Source organism: Choloepus didactylus, chromosome 20 (genome assembly GCF_015220235.1).
Source record: "Choloepus didactylus isolate mChoDid1 chromosome 20, mChoDid1.pri, whole genome shotgun sequence".
Taxonomy (NCBI): domain Eukaryota; kingdom Metazoa; phylum Chordata; class Mammalia; order Pilosa; family Megalonychidae; genus Choloepus; species Choloepus didactylus.
In genome coordinates, this window is record NC_051326.1 from 28,751,270 (window position 1) to 28,770,341 (window position 19,072).

The window sequence follows — 19,072 nt, forward strand, 5'->3', positions numbered from 1 at the left end:
GCTATATCTGGTTTTTCTACGGCAGAGTACACCTGCAGTGTGACTTAATTGCAGTAGAGTGGGAATAGAATTCTGTCCTTAACTGGAAGCTCCAAATCCCTTAGTATACCAGGGGTGCTTTTAATTGGCAGGTGGGGGTCTGAATTAGTTGAGTTCCTAGCTTGGCATGCCACATGCTGCCTCCAAATACAGTGGCCCCTTGCTGGCCCTGGTTGTAGTCAGAGGGAGGGGCTGGGGTCACACTACAGGGCAAATTCTGCTGGTCACCCACCTTCTGGAGCTGCCCATGGAGGGGGAAATTGTTTCTGTCTGGGGCTCCACCACTGCTGCTGTGAGTGGCACATAGATACTCAATGGATAATTATGCATTAATTGGGCTTCAATTAGTTATTTGCAAAATGGAACCATGTGCATTGTTCTTCAGATTTTGGAGTAGAGCAGTGGGGTGGGCTTAGCTGATATCTCCTCCTGGCCTTCAAGTTCTTCCTTGGTCTAAAACGTTCATCAGGGCCTTGGAGAATGCAATTCATGGCAGAGTTGGGCGTAGGAAAGAACTGGCAAGGTGAGGGGCATTACTAGAATCATTACCTGACAAAACAACTATGGATACAAGGAAACATGATGCAGTTTGACTTGCAGGTGGTCATATACATTCTGTGTATCCCGGCTCTCTTGTATGATTTGCACAGAATTAGCAAATGTCTAATACATATTTGTTGATGAGTCTTTTGTTGTACAGGTTCCCAGGACAAAGTAACAGTAAGAGTACACATTTATCAGGGCTAGCGCCTGGAAAGAAATATAGTGATGTGGTGTTGTTATAAGTTGGAAGACTTAAGGATACCCAAACCCAAAATGGCAAATGGAGTTAGTTTCTCTACTCACCACGGCAGCATGCCCTCCATTTCCCAGTTTACACTGCTATTGCTCCTATGGCCCCGACATCCTACTGGAGGAAGCCATGGATTAGTTGGTGGTGGTGGAAATAATTCATTCATTCATTCAGTTATTCATTCTTCACTCATAAATGTTTACTTCATGCCAGCTTTGTGTTAAGTTCTGGGAATACAAAGATGACTAAGTTACTCTGTCCCTGCAAGTGGTCAGCAGAATAATTTGCTATATATTTGGTTAAGCTGGAGAAGTCTTCACAGAAGATGACATGAGCTTTCATGAATGAAAAGGAGTTTGGGGAGAAAAATATTCATTGGAAGGAATGATATTTATGTTATGTCTGAAGGTAATGAGGGAGGACGTTTACAATGTCTTTGGGAGAAGTTAACATTAGCAGAATGTAGGGAGCATGCTAGAAAGAAGGGCCCAGATTTTGAGGGATTTAGATTTGGAGTCAAGGTGCTTGACGTGTATCTCCTAGGCAATGAGGAGCTACCAAGGCTGGGAAGGGAAGTTATCATCGTGTTTTGGCGACATCCCTGAACGGGGCTGTGTGGAGGGCTCCAGAGTTGAGGGACTGATGCAGAAATGTTACAGGAGCTGAACTTGCTACTCAATGCATCCTTCTTGGAGCAGCAGCAGCAGCATCACCAGGTTAGATGCAGGTTAGAAATGCAGATTCTTGGCCCCCACCTAGGCCTACTGAATCATTTTAGCAAGAACTTATAATAAATGATTTGTATGCACATTAAAGTCTGACAAGCACTGCTTTAGGAGAGCTATGATGACGACTCTTATGGGCTTTCATGTAGACTCCATAGGAGGGCTGACCTGACCTTTTCATCTTCAGTTATACCACAGACTCACAGCCACAGGCAATACCATTCCATAATAGTTTTAATTCATTTCTGAAAAGCTGATGGAGAGTGAAAATATTTTAATTATATTTCAATAATTTGAGCAATTCTATCCTTTTAAGCCATGACTTTTCAAACATTTTAAAGTCATGGATCACTAACATGCGAATGGGTTCAGGGAAGCATACACAGGAGACTATTTTATCTATGCCATTTTATTTCTTAAGTGTGACGATGGATCCAGGTGTTCATTATATTGTAATTTGCCATTTGTTTGTATGTTGCAATATTTTGTAATTCAAATTCATAAAACCTTGATCAAACAGTAATCATACAAGAGGACAAAGAGCAGGAAAAACCACCTTCAGAGTCATGTTGGGGTGGGGGATAGAATCTAAATGAAGGTGATAGCATTACTGTAAATGAGAATAGTTACATTTGTTGAGTGCTCAATACATACTGTTTTGGGGGGTACTTGCTATGTGCTAGACATTGTTTAAAGTGCTTTGTATAAAACTCATTTAACTTGCACAGTTCCTCTGGGAATTAGGGCCTATTATTTATCCCCCTTTCACAGAGGCGTAAACTAAGGTTCAGAGATGAAAGGCACTTGGTCCAAGCCCATCAAGATAGTTGAGGAACGAGGATTTGAACTCAGTTCACAGAAATCCTGGATCAAAGTTTTTAAACACCATTCTACGGTGTAGTTTACAGCCTCTCTTCATAAATAGATATTGGTAGAAGGAGATTGAGAATGAAGCATAATCATGAAATAAATGCACTCTTTCCACTTCAGAGTAAAGCAAATGCAATACATTTTTTGCCCTGGAGTGACAGCCCTTGTGCTATTTGTTGGCTGCCCTGTGCACATCTGGATTTGGGAAAATAAAATTTAGAGCTAGAAAAGGATGATATTAAGAAAAATGTCCCCATTTGAACTTAAAATGGGGGAAAACAGTCACTAATTTAGAAACAAACTATATAAGCCCTCTCCTTGAAAAACTAAACTACAGAAGGCCATCTTTTTCTCTGACTGAACTTGTAACCACTTTTTAAGACCCGGCTAGATGTTGTTCTGCCACAAATCCTTCCCCCATTTTTTTGGGATGAAGGGTCCCCTTCTTTTGCTCTCATCCCCTCTACTTGAGATGATAATATCCACCATTTATGGAGCTTCAGTGTATTGGGCATGTTGTAAGCACTTCATTTATTTTATCTCCTTATGACAATCCTGTGCGATAGTGATTATTATCCCCATTTTATACAGGAAGAAACCAAGGTATTGGATGACTAAGTAACTTGCCTGAACATCACGAAGTTAATATGTGACAGAGCCAGAATTCAAGTCCCAGAAGTCTGACCCCAAGGATGGATCACAAAGCTATCTACCTCCCTTGTCATATTGATTTAATTGTCTTTTCTTCCCTCTTCTCACTCTTTCTAAATCATTCCTTCAAAATATTGAGGGTGTCCTGTGAGCTGGGCACTGCTTTAGTGCTGGGGACAGGTAAATGAGAATACCCCGTCAGCAACGTGAAACTTCCAGCCTAGACCAAGGATGGAGGGAAAGGTCTTCCATAAAGTGGGAACAGCATAAACAAAGGCCTGGAAGGGAGAGAGTGTCTGTTTGGTGGAAGGGTAGGGTTAATTCAACAGAAGGAAGGATGAGCCTTGAAGCTGGAAAGCAGAGGCAAGTCCAGACGATAAAGGTTCTTCCAAGCTTGAAGGAGTTTGGCGTGTGTGTGTTTGTGTGTGTATGAGGGTAATGGGAGCCACTAAAAGGTTTTAAGGAAATTTGGAAAATATTGACTTAAACTATGTTCATTTACATATTGACACCTAAGTTGTGACCTTAAAGAAACGAATCAACCGGCATCTTTGTGTTCTGAAATTCTCATTCAAGAAATTTTTAAAGAACAATGAAAGACATTGGGGAAGAAAACATAAAACTTAACACTTTATTATTTATCTTAGAAGGAATTCACCAAAGGCTTCATATTATGCTATGGCATCTTTAATTATAAAAATAAGCAAATAAAATAACTTGCATCTGTCATTACCATGATATGTTTCATAACCTTTATATGCACATGGAGCTTAAAAACGTAATTTAACAATAAATAATGACATATACCAGATATGCTCACTGTTTATTCCAGTACTCAGCCAAAAAAAAAAAAAAAAAACCAAACAAACCCTAAATATCATTTAAATTATAAATACATAATGCAAATATAATGGCACAAAAATGTCTAAAGTGCAACCAAATCACAATAGAAGAATCATGCAAACTGGTCTAGGTCAGCCCCCAAATCACTCTGTGCAGCAAACACATGACAAAGCTTTGGAAGTTTGAGGGGGAGTTGGAGGAAGTGGGTTTGGGGAAAGAGAAGCAAAAAACTAGCAACATTGTGAGAACTGCTTCTTTCCATATGTGTAGATATATGTATTACAGATACATATATAAATATTGTCGTGGGAAGAAAAGGGGGGGGGTACCATGATTTGAAGAAGTCACAGCAAAAAAGAGAATCTCCTGGACTAAAGTAAGAGAGAATTGTGCTAGGAATATTCATGAACTTCTTGTCGCATTGGGGTCCTTGCTTAGTGGATTTGTGAAATGGACACAACACACAAACTTTAGTAGTTTTTCTGGTTTGGAGAAGTCAGCCTTGCCTGGGGGTGGGGGGGCGGGTAGAGGAGGGAGAGAGTCAACTTAGAATAGGGTCTACCTGATTTCCAAGAGGCTAAGGCAGTGGCCATATGTTTAGGGTGGACAGTTCTGAGTATAAAAATACCCTTAACAATCTGATGTCAGCACACTTAGAGGCTGTGTGGGAACAAAGGCAGCCACATTTGCGGCTGCTGCTGGGTCTGCTGCAATTTTTCTTGGTCCTTAAGCAGCGTGTTTCTGGTTTTAAAGGCTTTATGGTAAAGTTGTATTGCTTTTTCATTTTTCTGGAGATGTGCCCTCCTTCCTCCCACCAGGATCCATATCACTAGATTTGGTTAAATCTTGAGTTTAGCCTAGTGAGAGTCAAGCACCAATAGTTTCTACCTCAGTGTGTTTGAGTGGCCCCTGCAGTTCTACTTCTCTCTCTTCCTCCCTCAACATTGACCTTTGGTGGGCAGTGAGCTCATAAGGGACTGTTGGGTTCAAGGACAGTGACCCTGAGAAACTACTGTTGTTCATAGACAGGTTAGTCATTTTGCTTTGGTGGTTGCCATCTTGTAAACATCGCGGCTGAAATGATCAAACCACCAGCTCTTTTTTTTCCCTCTTTCTGTTTTTTGCAGAGATGGTCCAGCTGCCAGGACTACTTTGGCAGGCAGCATGTTACAGGACAAAAATGTAAGAGGAGTCTATTAAGGCTGGACAGCCCAGGGTTATTTATACCTCCTCTATCCCAAGCCCCCCCAGCTAAAGACCCAAAGGCTGCATGACTCATTCCTGATTGAATTAATGGGAAGTTTCCTGCTCCGCCATTGTTTTGCCAGAGTACTAGGCACTGATGAAATGTCACGGGTCAAGAACTGCCACTTCTCAAGGTATAGACCTTATTACACTGTAAGTGGTCCAAGCCCAAAGGGATGCTCTTGATTCCTGTAATTCCCAGACGGATGTGACAGAGCTGTTTCAGGATAGGTCTAAGCCAAGAGTAGCCTCTGGGTTGAGGTGGGCTGGGAGATGAACATCTTACCTGGGGTCCTTCAGATAAACCTGTTGGTTTTTCTATCTCATAAGGCCCATCTTAAGTTTTGATGTTAAGTAAAACTAATTCTACCCCCTTAGTTATAAAAAAAGGCCACAAAGAGCATTTATGTGGAAATCTGGAAGTGAGATAGTTATTCCATTCCCAGGAAAAGAAAAATAAAGCTAAGTTACAAAACTAAATCTATATGCAATAAAGTTATTATATACTGCTTTGTTTAAGCAGAGTCCTCTGGAATTTATGTACAGTACATTAGTTTTCAGCTATGTATACTCCACAGTTAGACCTTAAGATTCTCTGGTTTTAAGACAATTGTTAAAGATATTTTTAAAGCTCTGAGCAGTTACAGTACATAAAGATGTTAGCTTTTTGTTTTTCATTAGATGCAAGAAGATGCAAGCTCCAAGTCTGGTTGAAGAGCCAGGCTTGAGCAATTTGGTAAATGACTTGGAAAGGAAATTCGACACTGGAGGATCAGGACCATAAGACACTAGCTCATTAGAGACCAAGAATTCAAACATGACATTCATATTCGTCCATGGCCAGCACAGATTCATAACACGAATTCCATTGAACATCTTTATGAGCATTTAAGACATGCATTTAAATTAAGTTGTTTCTTATCAGCTAATTCTATTAGGGCAACCATTCTAAAGGGCTCCACATCTTCAAATTACAATGACTTGGGAATTACATAAATGCTTTGGGTTTGAGGGTAGTTTGAGGGGAAGTGGGGATGGACACAGTAGAGGAAGGTGACAGAAGAGGGTACTTTCTCCTGAGGAGAGGCAGGAAGATCACACATAATCTCTTTGTGGGATTGCTGCCATTGCAGAATGTTGGGATTTCGATTACAGAAGCCTAGTTTCATGCAATTTTCTTTAAAGGGGGGGAAAGAAAACAGGAACTACTTAAAAAAAAAAAAGGAAAACGAACCAGGCACAGTACACTCAAAGTTGGTGTGATAACACCCCTAACATGATACTAGTTCGGTGAGGCTGTGACTGCCTCTCCCTTCTTACACATTCTCATCTGAGGTGCGTTTTATGCGGGAGGGAGAGGTCCCCTCACCTCGGAGGTTCCTGAGGAGGACTTTCAGCTTCTGGGGCTCGGTGGGGCGCCTCCTGTTGAATTCGGCTCTGGTGTGGATTTGGGCGCAGTGGTCTGCCTGCAAGATGTGGAAGAGGCTGGCCATGTTGGGCCCAATTTTCTCCATCAGGCTGTCTCTGATTGTGCTGACTGTGTCTTCATCACATTCCAGTAGGCTTCGGACAAGTCTGTTATAGTATCTGCATCGGGAGAGAAGAGAGCAGGTGCTGTCGTCATTCACTGAGAGCAAGGCAAGACTTGCATTCCTGAGTGACCAGAGCATGTAAAGATAAATAGTTTCTCAGATGAAGCTGAAGTTTGGTTCTTAACCCTTATACAGTATCATTTTAGCTTGTGTGCACCTCTATTCCCTGAATTTACAATACAAGATAGGCCTGTCATCATGTTTAGAGCTCCAGAGATTTAGCAAACAATTTGAATAGTAGGCAAACTGCGATGTTTAAAATTTGTAGAAGGGTACACTCTCAGAGGAAGAAGGGATGGCAGAGATCAGCTCTCTTATTTTATAGAGAAGAAACCAAGGTGGTAGGGATGAAGTGACTTGCCCAAGATCATACTCTGGGTTGGTCGTAGAAGCAGGACTCAGCCAAATATAATGAAGTAAGCCAAACACTCAACACTTGTATTGATAGTCTTTGCACACAAATTTGCAGTTATTTTGATGCCTCTTTTTAATGTTCCTTTATCTTGGCTTTGTGCATGCAGATGCATGTGCATATGAGTGCTGATTCTGCCTTAACTTCGTTTTCAAAAGTGGGCCCCTGTCTCCTGGGTCTTACGCATTTTCTTACTAAATCTAAATTCTGTACCATACACTCAGCCAGCCTTGATAAATGCTATTGACTGGCCACATTTTCAGTCTTCCTCCCAAGTTACATTGTAGTAAGAAGGCCAAATGCCAGGCAATGGGGGCAATTAAATTGAAATATTGGTGTTCCTAAGGGTTCAGATTCAGTAACTCCATGAAGCCCTCTCTCACTGCTCTAGCTTTTGCTAACTTCTCCTTTTTTGGACTTCTTATCGACATTTGGTTAGCATCGCACAGTTTAGCATTTGATAGTCTAGTAATTGGCCTATGAGGTTAGTTGTGTTTCCCTAATTGGGCTATAAACTCCTTGAAGGTAGGATTTGCATCCTTATTTCCTTGTATCCCTCATGGCACAGTGTCATAGCACTACATTTTTGTTGATTTACATTATGGCCACTGAGGGAATGGATTTTTTAGAATATAATTCTCTCCAGTAAGTCACAATTCCCAGAAGCAAGATTATCTGTAGGTATAATGAATTTTAACAAAAACAAAACAAAACCCTCCAAAACTTTGTGTTGGTGTAAGTTACCTTCGTTTTTGATGCAAATTCTTTAAATATCCCGAACAATGCAGTGACATGTTTTGGCTCAGAAATGATTGAACTGTCTAATATTTATAGAATATGAGTTGCTTGTCCTGTTCTTTGGGAAGACAGTTCAGATGCTTTCCAGTTTGGGTAGGGATGCTTTTGCTCCATTTTGAGGTGGCAGTTGTCAAAACTCATTAGTTCTGTATTCACTAATAAGAGACTTTCCTGATGACAGTGACCTGAAGTATTTATGGGGAGAGACCCTTTCCTCGGAGGAGACTGAGGATCTTTGTGGCCACAGGATCTTCCGTGAAAAGAACCCTGTTTATTTTTAACTTACCTCAAAGAGCACAGAGTCAAACATCTTTCCAGAATAATTTAATCCCCAAGAGAGGTCCTTTCAAGGATGTATGGTAAATAGAATGGAACGTGAGTAATGAAGCAAAATGATGACCTTTCCGTGGGTGAGCAGAATGAAGTTGGGGATGGAAAGAGAAGTGCTGGGTCTGGGTTGCTCAAGGGTGGATTATATCCAGTTGTTGTTAAAATTGGGATTCTCTGGCAGAGAAGGACATTTTCCAACCCTTTGGAATTACAAAGTACATGAGTCAAAGCAGATCTCACTTGGATGGGGAAATGGGGAGAAAACTGGTTTTGGAAAAACTGAGAATAAATTACTTGGTAGCAATAGCTGTAGCCACTTATACACCCACATAGATCCTCAGGCATCCCCTGTCTTGGGCTCTGCTAGGACTTGGGTTCCACTGATCTCTGCGTCTCTTTCGGAAGATGATTAGAACTGAGAAGATAAGGTTTATGACGACCCTTCTCCCTCATAAGGACTTTATAACTAGGAAATTAACCCTTCCACTTCCAGAAAGAACTGTGCACTGGCTGAGCCTCCAAATGGGCTAGAAAATACAGTCTCTCCTCAGATACCAACATTGAAAGCTCTTGTCTGGATGAAGTCTAATTCCATTAAGGAAACTGAGCTTCTGTAGTTTATCTTGCCTCTTTCAGGCTAGAAGTTTCACTCTGGTTCCACTCTGTCAAAGTGCCTGCTTTTTCTCTTTGAATGTCCCTGTCTTTACCATTACTCCTGCTGGCCCAGATATGACACCTAATCTTGGTGTTTGTTGATGGTGACCCTTGTCAGCCTGACTGTTCTTAGTGACCTCCCCAAATCTACCCTTACCTGTTTCCCTCACTGAACTTTGTTAAGTCAAGAAAGGCAGGCTAAGAGTGCTCTTTGGAATAGGAGAAAAGTCCATGGCTTCATTAGTAGCTCCTCAAAACCTGGAAAACTTGTCAGGCTGCTGTGTAATATCAATGCAGTTTTCCAGAGAGAGCAATAGGTTAATCCCATGCCTCTCCATTCAGGGTTGGGATGTGGCATTTACCTCTGGAAGTGTATTGGTTGATGACATAGATCTTTGATATAAGTCACTAAGTGAGATCGATTATTTAAGGAATTGTGTCTCTAGCAAAAATTGACTTAGCAATTGTCACCTATTTATTGTGCACTTTTTGTTCCAAGTCCTGTTGTCACTATAGCTATTGGTAAGATGTGTCTTCTCTTTTAGGAGGGAATGAAAATTAATTTAATTGTTGATCACCATGGTACACATATATTCACTTGTACTTGGCATTCTGTTTTTGGATTGTGGATATATCCTGCAAGTTCTGTGGATGGCTATATTTGAAGTAGTAACTGAATAGATTGGCTCAAGGTCACATGAGTTCTAGGCCCAACTCTGCCATTCCCTAACTGTGTATCTTTCAGCAGGTTCCTCCCCATCTTTGGGCCTCCATTCTTTAATCATTAAAATGAGACAATTAGTAGATGACTTCTGTGGCCATCTGCAGTTGTGACTTTCCATGTTTCTAGGAATTCAATACATATGTTCCTTCTCAATTTAACAAACAATAGTGTGGATTTGATTAAGGTTCATCCTTTTCAGGAAGGGTTAGAACTATTTAAGAAGATGCTTCATCTTTATGGGGGTCAGAGAGGAGGGGATGTGTTGCAAAGCCTGGGTGGACTATGTTCTGATCCTCCAGCCTCAGAGGACCTTTTTAGGCATGTTTCTTTCTTCCCACTTTGAAAATTCCATCTCTGATTTTTTTTCTTGGTAAAGAATAAGATCAGATATTCTCCATAGCTACTGTTTCAGCCATGCTTACCCAAATACACTGCCTAGGAACATTCTGTGTGAGGGTTTATAAATAGTCCTTTGTTTCCCTTGATCAATATTATTCTTCTGTTTCCTGTTCCCAATCCATGCCCCAGAGAGTTGGAAGCTTTGTCAGTTTTCCTACTCTGAATCTGGATTGGTCTAATTGCTTCCCAACCCTCACACTACCCTGCCTGTCTGATCAATTGTGCCTGCCTCCCTTATGGTTGAAGGTATAGTTTGCAAATTCAGCCAGAGGGACAGTGGAGCCATCCTTTCTCTTCTAGCTGCATTTCTCTCATGGAAAACTTCCCTGTTTTGGCTCCTGGTTCGGTCACAGGATTTTAGATTCTCCCAGCCCCAAATCTCACGTTAGATAAGTCACAGGAAGGTGGAATGAACCTGTAACTACTTCCTTTCACAATTCTGTGCCAACTGGCACCAACTTAGCGTGTGTCTATGGTGGGACAGAGGCTGGGAAAGCAGGATGTTTCAAAAGGGTGAGGAGCTTAAATAGAGCAAATCAAGCCCAGCGTGGAACCGGAAATCTCTACAGTTCTGAATAGGAATAGTATTAGCCAGCTGAAGTGAAATAATTGGAGAAGGGTAAGGATTGCATGGAAGATTCTGGCCTTCAAGGGCCAATCTTTTTTTTTTTTTTTTTTCCACTGACCTTTCTAATAAGTGTGAGTCCACTAAGATGAAAGAGGGAAATAGCAAGACTTTCTTTGTGACCATTTGCTAAAGATGGTGAATGCAGGCACCCATTAAAAGGAAAAATGGCCTGGTTAACAATTCTTTTACTAGTTTTTTCTTATATATGTTGGGGTCAGCAGTCTGGAATCTGTGTCATCCTTTTTATAAGACCTTTCCCTTCATAATGGATGGTGCTAATTCAGTTGAAACAGGTGAAAATTGCTTACATGTCATATCATAGATCATGAATTATCAAAGATCCTTCAAGATCTAAATGTGGAATAATGGCTTTGCTAACAACCCCACCCACACCCCAACTACTGCATACAAACACGTACTTGCTCTTAAGCCCTGTCTGACCAAAAGGGTTCTTTATTTCTTTTCCTTATGATGAAGGCAGTCTTTAAAAATTTGGCACACCTCTCTTTTTCTTTCAAATGCTGCAAGAATCTTCCTAGCAGAATTTTAAAACCAAGGTCAAAATAAAGAGGTCATTTGAGAGAAATGATGGATTTGCCTTTACTGTTCTGAGCATTGGTTAGAACCCTATGATAGAGTCACTTCCAAGACTGGACAAATGAGTTTTACAAACTGGCATGCAGTTCTGAAGAACACTGAATTTCAGTTAAGGGTGGTTAAGAATGAATTGGAAATTTTACAAAGATTTTATGTTAGGGGCCTTACTCTTTCCCTAAGGAGCTACTTTTGCCATCTTCCAGCAGTATGTATGTACGTGGCTAAGTCACCTATACGCTCCAGAGGGACCTGGCTGTCAGCACTATCTGTAGGAGGTGGCAGCAGCTGGCTAGGAATTGAGTCACTAAGCCTGTGGTAATGCTCAGGTGGTCAGAGTAATGTGTATAAAGCCAGTCCTCCTGACTTTGTACAGATATGGCTGGAGAGTCAGAGAATCATAGAACTTCAGAGCTGGGATTCAAGTTTTAGGCTGTGGGACACCACGGTAGGCTTGGGAAGGCCAAACGTGACCAGCCTGCACTGCCCCTGCCATGCTCCCACCCAGTCAGGATCTCTCAACTTAATCACAGATGGGGAAGCCTAACTCTTGAAGAGAACCTTTCCAACCATGTGCATGGGGTGAGGATTACCAGCCCTCTCTTGTGGGAGGGATTCAGTCCTGGCTGGTCAGGACAGTGGCCCAGATGCTGACAGAAGCAGGATGATCAGATGCTACTAGGGCAGTAAAACTTAGAATTCCAAGATGAGGGGCTGATATGGACTGTCACCGGAAATCATTTCAGAAAATCTTAGAATAGAGGAATGGGATAACATAAGGCCTGGAAGGAAACATGGGAATCATCTAGTCCTGTCATTTTACTTTTCACACAGGAAATCTGAGTCCCAGGGAAGTGAGACGGCTTGCTCCGGGTTATCCATTGAAATGCCTGACTGAGCCAGGGACTGATTCTAAATCCATGCAGATTTTAAAGTCTGCATTATGACATTTTGACCAGAGTTTTTGTAATGGCCAATTGCATTGCTGCATAGGCATGATTTCAGCCAAATTTGATGTCTCAAAAGCTTGAAACTTCACAATTTCCTTCAGGCTTATGGCAAGAAATAGACAATGAAATACCCCTAGTGAGGCTGCCGATGAAGTTTTCTGTTAGATGCATGGAGAGACTTTTTCTATAATAGTGAAAAAAAAATCCAGGCTGCTTAAGCTGTCACAACCAGTCACAAACATATTTTTTCTGCAAAAACTGGGAAGACTGTAAGCTAAAATAAGAGCATGACTGTGGCAATTTAATCCCTCTTCCCTGTCTGACTCTGCCAGCCAATCCCCTCCATCCCCTAACTGCAAAAAAGTGGACTCATTTTGTACCTGTTGGAGAAATGATTGGGAAGCTGGACGACTTCCGTGATGGCTTCGGGGTTCCGCTTAGCAATGCTGCACATGTTGAGCTTTCTGTAGCACTCTTCCTGCACCTCAGCAATCATCCTCTGAAAAGTGGAGCACCTCCGAATGGCGAGGAAGACCTTGGCGGTCACCCCATTGGCGATGCACTTTAAGCTCTCTTTGACAAATGCTTTTCCCTGCCAAGGAGACAGGATAGGAGGAAAAGCTTTAGCGTGACCTGACAAGAGAGGACAGGGCATACAAAAATGGGGAACTTACGGGGGCTCGTATGTTGGAGATGGGAATTTAGAGTGGGGAGGCTGAGAAGCAGAACTGGTTTCTTACAAGACTGATTCATAAGAACAATAGTCTAATACAGGGTTAAAGGCAAGCAGCAAGCAGGGGCAGAGGTCAAGGTCTTATTACCTGAGTGTCAAATTTAGCAGCGCTGTACAAGAAGGATTTACAGATGTCGTACATCCCATCTGTGTCACAGGTGGAGTTTTCCAGGCATGCAAAAGCCCCACAGCCAACCTGCAGAGCACTGTTGAGGCAGCGAACCACTTCAGCTGGAAGAGAGAAATCCATTCAATCTAGGTCAAATAGTGGGTGCAATTCAGTGGGATCAAGTAGGTGCAGATGCAAAATTCAAGGGCAGGGGTCAGAAGAACTTACTTAGAAGTCTATGATGGGGCTAGTAGATGAGCCCACTCAACATGGAGCATGGGGGTGAGAAAGAGAGGGGACAAACAGGCCCCTTTTGCTTTTAAGAGCCAGAGCGCATGAAGGAGAGGGAATAAGTTTTCCCTTTGAGACACATTCCCTCCATCTCACCATTACACGCAATTTTGGAGGCTGGAGAGGAAAGGCTAGACTTCATGGAATGCATGATGCATTTAAAAAGCAGCTCTATAGAATCAGAAGTCATCCCTTGAAAGGGAAGCATGGGAAAACAGAAAGCAAAGGCTGATGGTCAGGTTTAGGGAGGTGGGAGGGCCAGGGAAAACATCTGCCTTCCGAAAATGTGCTCTAGAGAAAGGAGGATGGAATTTTAGTCTTAATGGCTGAGAAGAATTTGCCAGGAGTCCACTTGGAGACCCTTCTGATTTTGGGCATTTAACTTACTTTCATATGGGCAGAAAGGAATCTGATCTGCTCAGGTTTCAACCCAACCCCCCATTATAGGACAGTGCTTAGAGGTATGTATAATCTCTCATATTCAAAGCCTTTTTTTTTTTTTTTTTTTTTTTAAGAGAAACACAGGTGTGGAGTAAAAGGGCCAAGGCACCCCTTGTGCAAGACTGGCAGAAAACCACAAAGAACTTGGATAAGGCTTTCTATATTTTGGATACGATCTCCTGTAAAAGTAATTTCTCTCCTACAGTAGGGGGGGTGTTCTGGCAGGCAACTCAGGCAACAAATGATCCACAACCTTCAAACCATAGGATTCTCCTCTGAGATCAAGCGCGTGGTTCAGTTAGGCTCCCCCACCCCCTCCCGCCACCCGCAGCCTCTGGGATGTTACAAGTCATTTCCCTAATTATATATTTCCACGGGTTCAAATTATAACTTTGCTTTAAGCAGTTTTAATATGCATTAGGGTTGCTATTGTTTTAGGCAAGCTCGAATTGTGAATCACTGCATCTCTATAGCAACTAAGTACAAAAGGAAGTGAAGCAAATGCCCTCCTCTCAGCAGGGACCTGCGCTCTTCCAAGGGGAGCGTTGTCGTCTGCAGCATTTTGACACCTGCGATCCCATCTTTGCTGACAGTTGTGGGAGAGAGGGCAGTAATGGAAAAGGAGCAAGTGGGGCAAGAGAAGTCAAAAGGCAGAGGGGTCAACACTGGCCTCTTAGTGCCTCTTTTCCTTTACAGGCCAAGATAATACACAATTAGCTGCTCCAGGAGACAGGACTAAAGTGAGACCTCTCCCTCGGAAAACAGCTGCTACATTTCACAAATACTCTTTTCCAAGGGGGCTGTCTGACCAGTGGCTGCATCAGCGATTGAATGAGCCTGAATGCAGGCAGTGAGAGAAAAAGCAGTGGTGGTGGGGGTGGGGTGGGGGTGGGTGGGTGGGTGGTAGATGTGTAGAGTTTTCTCTGAATCCACCCTGGATTTATCAGACTGGAAGGTTATGGTTCTGTAAGTCGGTCTGCAAATGGAGCTTTTCTGCGGGTTGTCTGAAGAGGCAGAGATGTCAAGTTAAAGGGTCTTAAGGGGGATGGAAGAGGGGCAGCATCAGCTGAGCCATGCCTCACCTTAAGATCAGCTTTTGGAAAGTATAGAGAGCGCCTTGAAGCATGCCAACATTCAAGCCTTTCCCCCGCCCCCTCCCCCTGCAGAAGGGTACGTGCCAGATTTCAGGCAATCAGGCTAGGCTTATGCAATGAAATACCCTCAGCAGAGCACCCGGCTTCTTCGTTAGTTGCATGCAATTTATTAAACAAAGGAGCTCCACTTCCTAAGGCTATTAGATTACACTGGCAGTTTATTGCCATCAGGCATGAAGCACATTTATTATCAAGATCAGCCGTCACAGACACAGTTGCAAAAACTAGAGGCAAATGAGGACAGCTCTTTGAGGGGAGAAACCGGTCCTGGGTTTGCTGCTTACCTGAGTTCTGAGCTGCCACCCGGGATTTCCTGGGGCTCACAGAGTCATTCTGCTCCGCCTCAAGCGTTGCAGAAGCACTGATCACCAGCACCAGAAGCACTGCTGAGTTTTGGAGCATTCTCTGAGAAGTTTCCGCTAAGTTGTTGGGTTTTTTTTTTTCCTCCCCCCCTTTCCTCTTTCCCTCTCCCGGCTTGAGTGAAGATGTGGATCTGGATACACTGGAGACTTAGGTGAGGATTTGATGAGGATTTTTTTTTTGTTGCTGCTGCTCCTGCTGACGCTTCTGCTGTTGCTGCTGCTGCTGCAGTCTCTGCTTCTTGCACCTCTGGCTTTTGCAAACTGGGGGCCCAAGAGCTGCACCCAGGGATTTTATAGCCGTTCTTATCGGTCCTCTGGATCAGGGACCAATCAGGTCCCTTAACTAGTCTGGCTAACCAATAGGAGGGCACTCTCATTCAGCTGGAGCTTTTTGACTTCTTAGAAATATTTTCCAGCAAATTAAAAGTACCTGCTGCCAATGTTTTATGTCTGTGTGTGTGAATGTGTGTGCATAGATGTATGAAACGCTGTTTTCACGGAATTAAGGGATAACTTTGTATTGATCAAACTGAAGGAAAATCATATGAAAATCTCTCCAGGGTGCTTTTTAAAATATGTGCATCTTTTTAATGAGCTAGTTGGGGGAAATGGGTATCATGGGCAAAATGGGGAGGGGTGATCTCTTTGGATTCTAATTTAACCCAATCACAGCAGTTTTACTGTAATTTTAACAGCACATTCTCTGTGTTGTAGGCTACATACATACATAATGCCGCCCCATCTTCTCTGCATGTACATGTTCACAGATCTATGATGTATTTTTGCTGTCCGTGGGCATCTTGAGTTCTCACATATCTGAGCTTTTCAGGAAGCATGTAGATGAGTGGAAGGGCCTGAGATATGATGGCTCTGAACTGTGACCCCAATTATTCTATTGATTAGTAGCTGTTTTCTAATCTGTAAATTGCCAAAGTTGGGCTTCAGCCTTCCTCACACCTCTGAAACTATGGATTCTCTAGTAACACAAATTAACCTTGACTCTGTCTCTTGGGTCACTGGCAGAATGCCATACCCCAGGAGTGTCAGTTATCATAGGCACATATACATGCACATGTGTACACACATGCACACGTAAACACATTGCACTCAACAGGCAGACATCATGAATGTCTGAAAATTAATAAACTGTATATTCAAGTCCAGCAACTTCATAATCATGTTGAAACAATAAACTGGCCAAAGCAAGACTAAACCTGCTGAGTAAACCTGTTCATTTCTTGGAAGGGAAGGGATGGACAGGACTGGAAGAAGGGGTAGGGAAAGATCAGAATGTGTAGGAGAGAATACTGATAAGTTCTAGACTCAATTTATTAAACAATGGGAAAATTACAATGGAATCACAAGTTATACCTAGTGTTTTCTAGCAAGGAGGCTATAAGTATCAGTGTCTCTAACTTGTGAAGATGGCTAAAGAACCAAGAGAGATCTTCTCAGGTAATCACTAAGGCTGGGGAGGAGGTTAAAGGATTAAGGAATAAAACCTTTAAAACTTTTCTGGAGGTAAATGAGAAAGGGCCACTGGTGATTTGAATAGTCAGGGGCAGCATCATCTTGCAAAGGAATGAGCCAGCGGCTTCAGCTGAAATCCTAAAACCTTCACACAAAAATTGAAGAAAGAGTGCCAACTCTATTAACTACAAACCAAACCAGTAATCAACTCTGTATGGTGAGAGAGTGGGCTGGCTGGGTGATTATAGTTCCCCTTGCAAAAAAAGAGTGGTTTAGAAAACATGAACCTTTGCTTTGCTAGAAGAGAGGCCAGTAAAGGAAAGAAAGGGAATTTTCAGATTTCCGTCAGATAACACCTTCTTTTCAATTGAGACCAAGTGTCAGTATTTGTTGAGTAACTGGTTTGTGGCCTCTTCTGTGCTGTGTGCGAGGAAACAAGTGGGAGATGGTAAAAAGGAAGAGATGTGGAAGAAGAAAAAGTAAAGATTTTTGTCTTCACAGAACTTGCAGTAAAGGTGGGAAATGGCCAACCTCAGTCATACTTCCTTAGGGTTCAGGATGTCAGGACCTTGAATGGTTAAGACATGGCGATGGTCAGTATTGGCTAGAGGTGTGGCGAAGACTTCAAGAGAGATCTTCAAAGAAGTATCAGTGGGAAAAAGACATGAGTTGCTGTTATTGCTTTTTAAGAATTTAGAGAAAAGTTACAATATTTCATGTTTAAAAAGTTTGTAGATTCTGAAGAATCTTGGAGGTTTTTTATTGCTTTCAACAGGAGCAATTGATATATGGCAAAGAAATATGGTAGTTCAGTCTTCTCTTTCAGGAGGGAAGGAAGAGGACAGATGCATATTCTTGCTGAGGACCTTGATTTCTGATCTATAATATTCTCTATGTCCTTAGGCATTTCCCATTGCTAAAGGCAGAGGTGTTTGCTTTCCTTGTACTAACCTCGCACTAATCTACTGGCCCTTGGGGGATGACTTACCTCCCAACATCTACACCCTTTGGCCAACTCTGGTGTTTCCACCAGAACACGAAATCCTACAAGTGTTATGATGTGTCTTGTGTGTTTTTCTGATGCTGATTTATTGTTCCTCATTATTTTGCTGATTTACTGTCCTGTGCCTGGAGGTGCATTGTTAGGTGTGCAAAGTGTCTCACAATGACAGGCAAACTGCCATTTTAAGAAATCCAGTGGTGGCCAGCCACATTGATCTGACAACGTTAGTGTGACTGTCAATGCATTGGAAAATATAAAGGGAGGAGCTGAAAGTCTAAGGGGAAATATCCATTGTCAGGGCTTCTTTGCAGGTGTCCATGGTGGAGGATATCTGATTGTCCATAGTCATTGTGCTTTTGCCTTGGACTTTGATATAACATCAGTATAAGAGTCTTGGGAACTCTGGACAAGATGTCTGATTCCTTTGTAACCTCTCTTGGGGATATGGGAGAATATAGGGGCGTTTGAACATTAGACTCTGGAATTCGGATTTTATCCTCCCAGCAATAGGGAGTCAGTAATAATTTTGAGTAGGAATTATTGAACTATGTGTTGAAATTAGCATTTTCAGTTTTGATCATACTCATGATGGTTTGGAGGAAGAAAAGAAGGTTGGCTCTAACACCAGTTATTATTACCAGTTTGTGGTGATGTAGTCTTGGGCAGAGATGGTGCCAGTAGGGAAGGAAAAGAGATATGTATGAGAGCTATTTCGAATAAAATGGAAATTGTCAATTAACCTAAGAACTTTATTGAACAAAAACTCTTCTTCCGATTTAATGATAATGGAGACAGTGTACATCAGGGCTCTTCCCTCCCCATTTATAAGTTACAATTTTTAGTTGACAGAACTAGATAACACCTCTATTAGGCTGGCACTTTCTGGAGTTCCTTATGGTAGTAGAATGATCTAACAGGAGGACTTGACTATACCTCAGGTAGATGAGGAACCTTTCCAAGTCTGGAACGTTCTCAAGTCTGGCCCTGTGAGTTGGAGATGCCTCTAGATCCAGTGGGTAGGGGTGGGGGTGGGGTAGGGAGGGATGGGAGGGGAGGGTCGTCTTTGCCCCAGACAAGGGAAAGTGCTGGAAAGTGTGTGAGGGAAGCTGCCAGAACCTAACGTTGGATGATGATGCCCTGACTGTGACCCTGCAAGGGAAAAGAGAAGAAAAGAAATTCTTTCATCCTTATTCAAGGATACCAGTTTTGCTGTGTGGATGGTCCCGAATTCTTGAGTGAATCTGTGCCCCTTTGTCTTTGAC

The 19,072-nt window shown here is 42.4% G+C and overlaps 1 protein-coding gene across 2 annotated transcripts; it reads right to left on the reverse strand.

Moving 5' to 3' along the window:
* Nucleotides 1-291: 291 nt before the first annotated feature.
* On the reverse strand, nt 292-15,577 carry STC1 (stanniocalcin 1). 2 transcript variants are annotated; one of them, XM_037812836.1, is made up of 6 exons: nt 15,260-15,577; nt 13,069-13,211; nt 12,628-12,839; nt 6,536-6,753; nt 886-949; nt 292-789 (listed from the first exon to the last, which is right to left on the reverse strand). In XM_037812836.1, the coding sequence occupies exons 1-6, from the start codon at nt 15,375-15,377 to the stop codon at nt 783-785; spliced, it is 762 nt and encodes a 253-aa protein (XP_037668764.1). In that variant the 5' UTR covers nt 15,378-15,577; the 3' UTR covers nt 292-782. The 2 variants fall into 2 exon arrangements, with proteins under 2 accessions (XP_037668764.1, XP_037668765.1); XM_037812837.1 differs by lacking the exons at nt 292-789; nt 886-949 and having other exon boundaries at nt 4,992-6,753.
* Between the last annotated feature and the right edge of the window lie 3,495 nt (nt 15,578-19,072).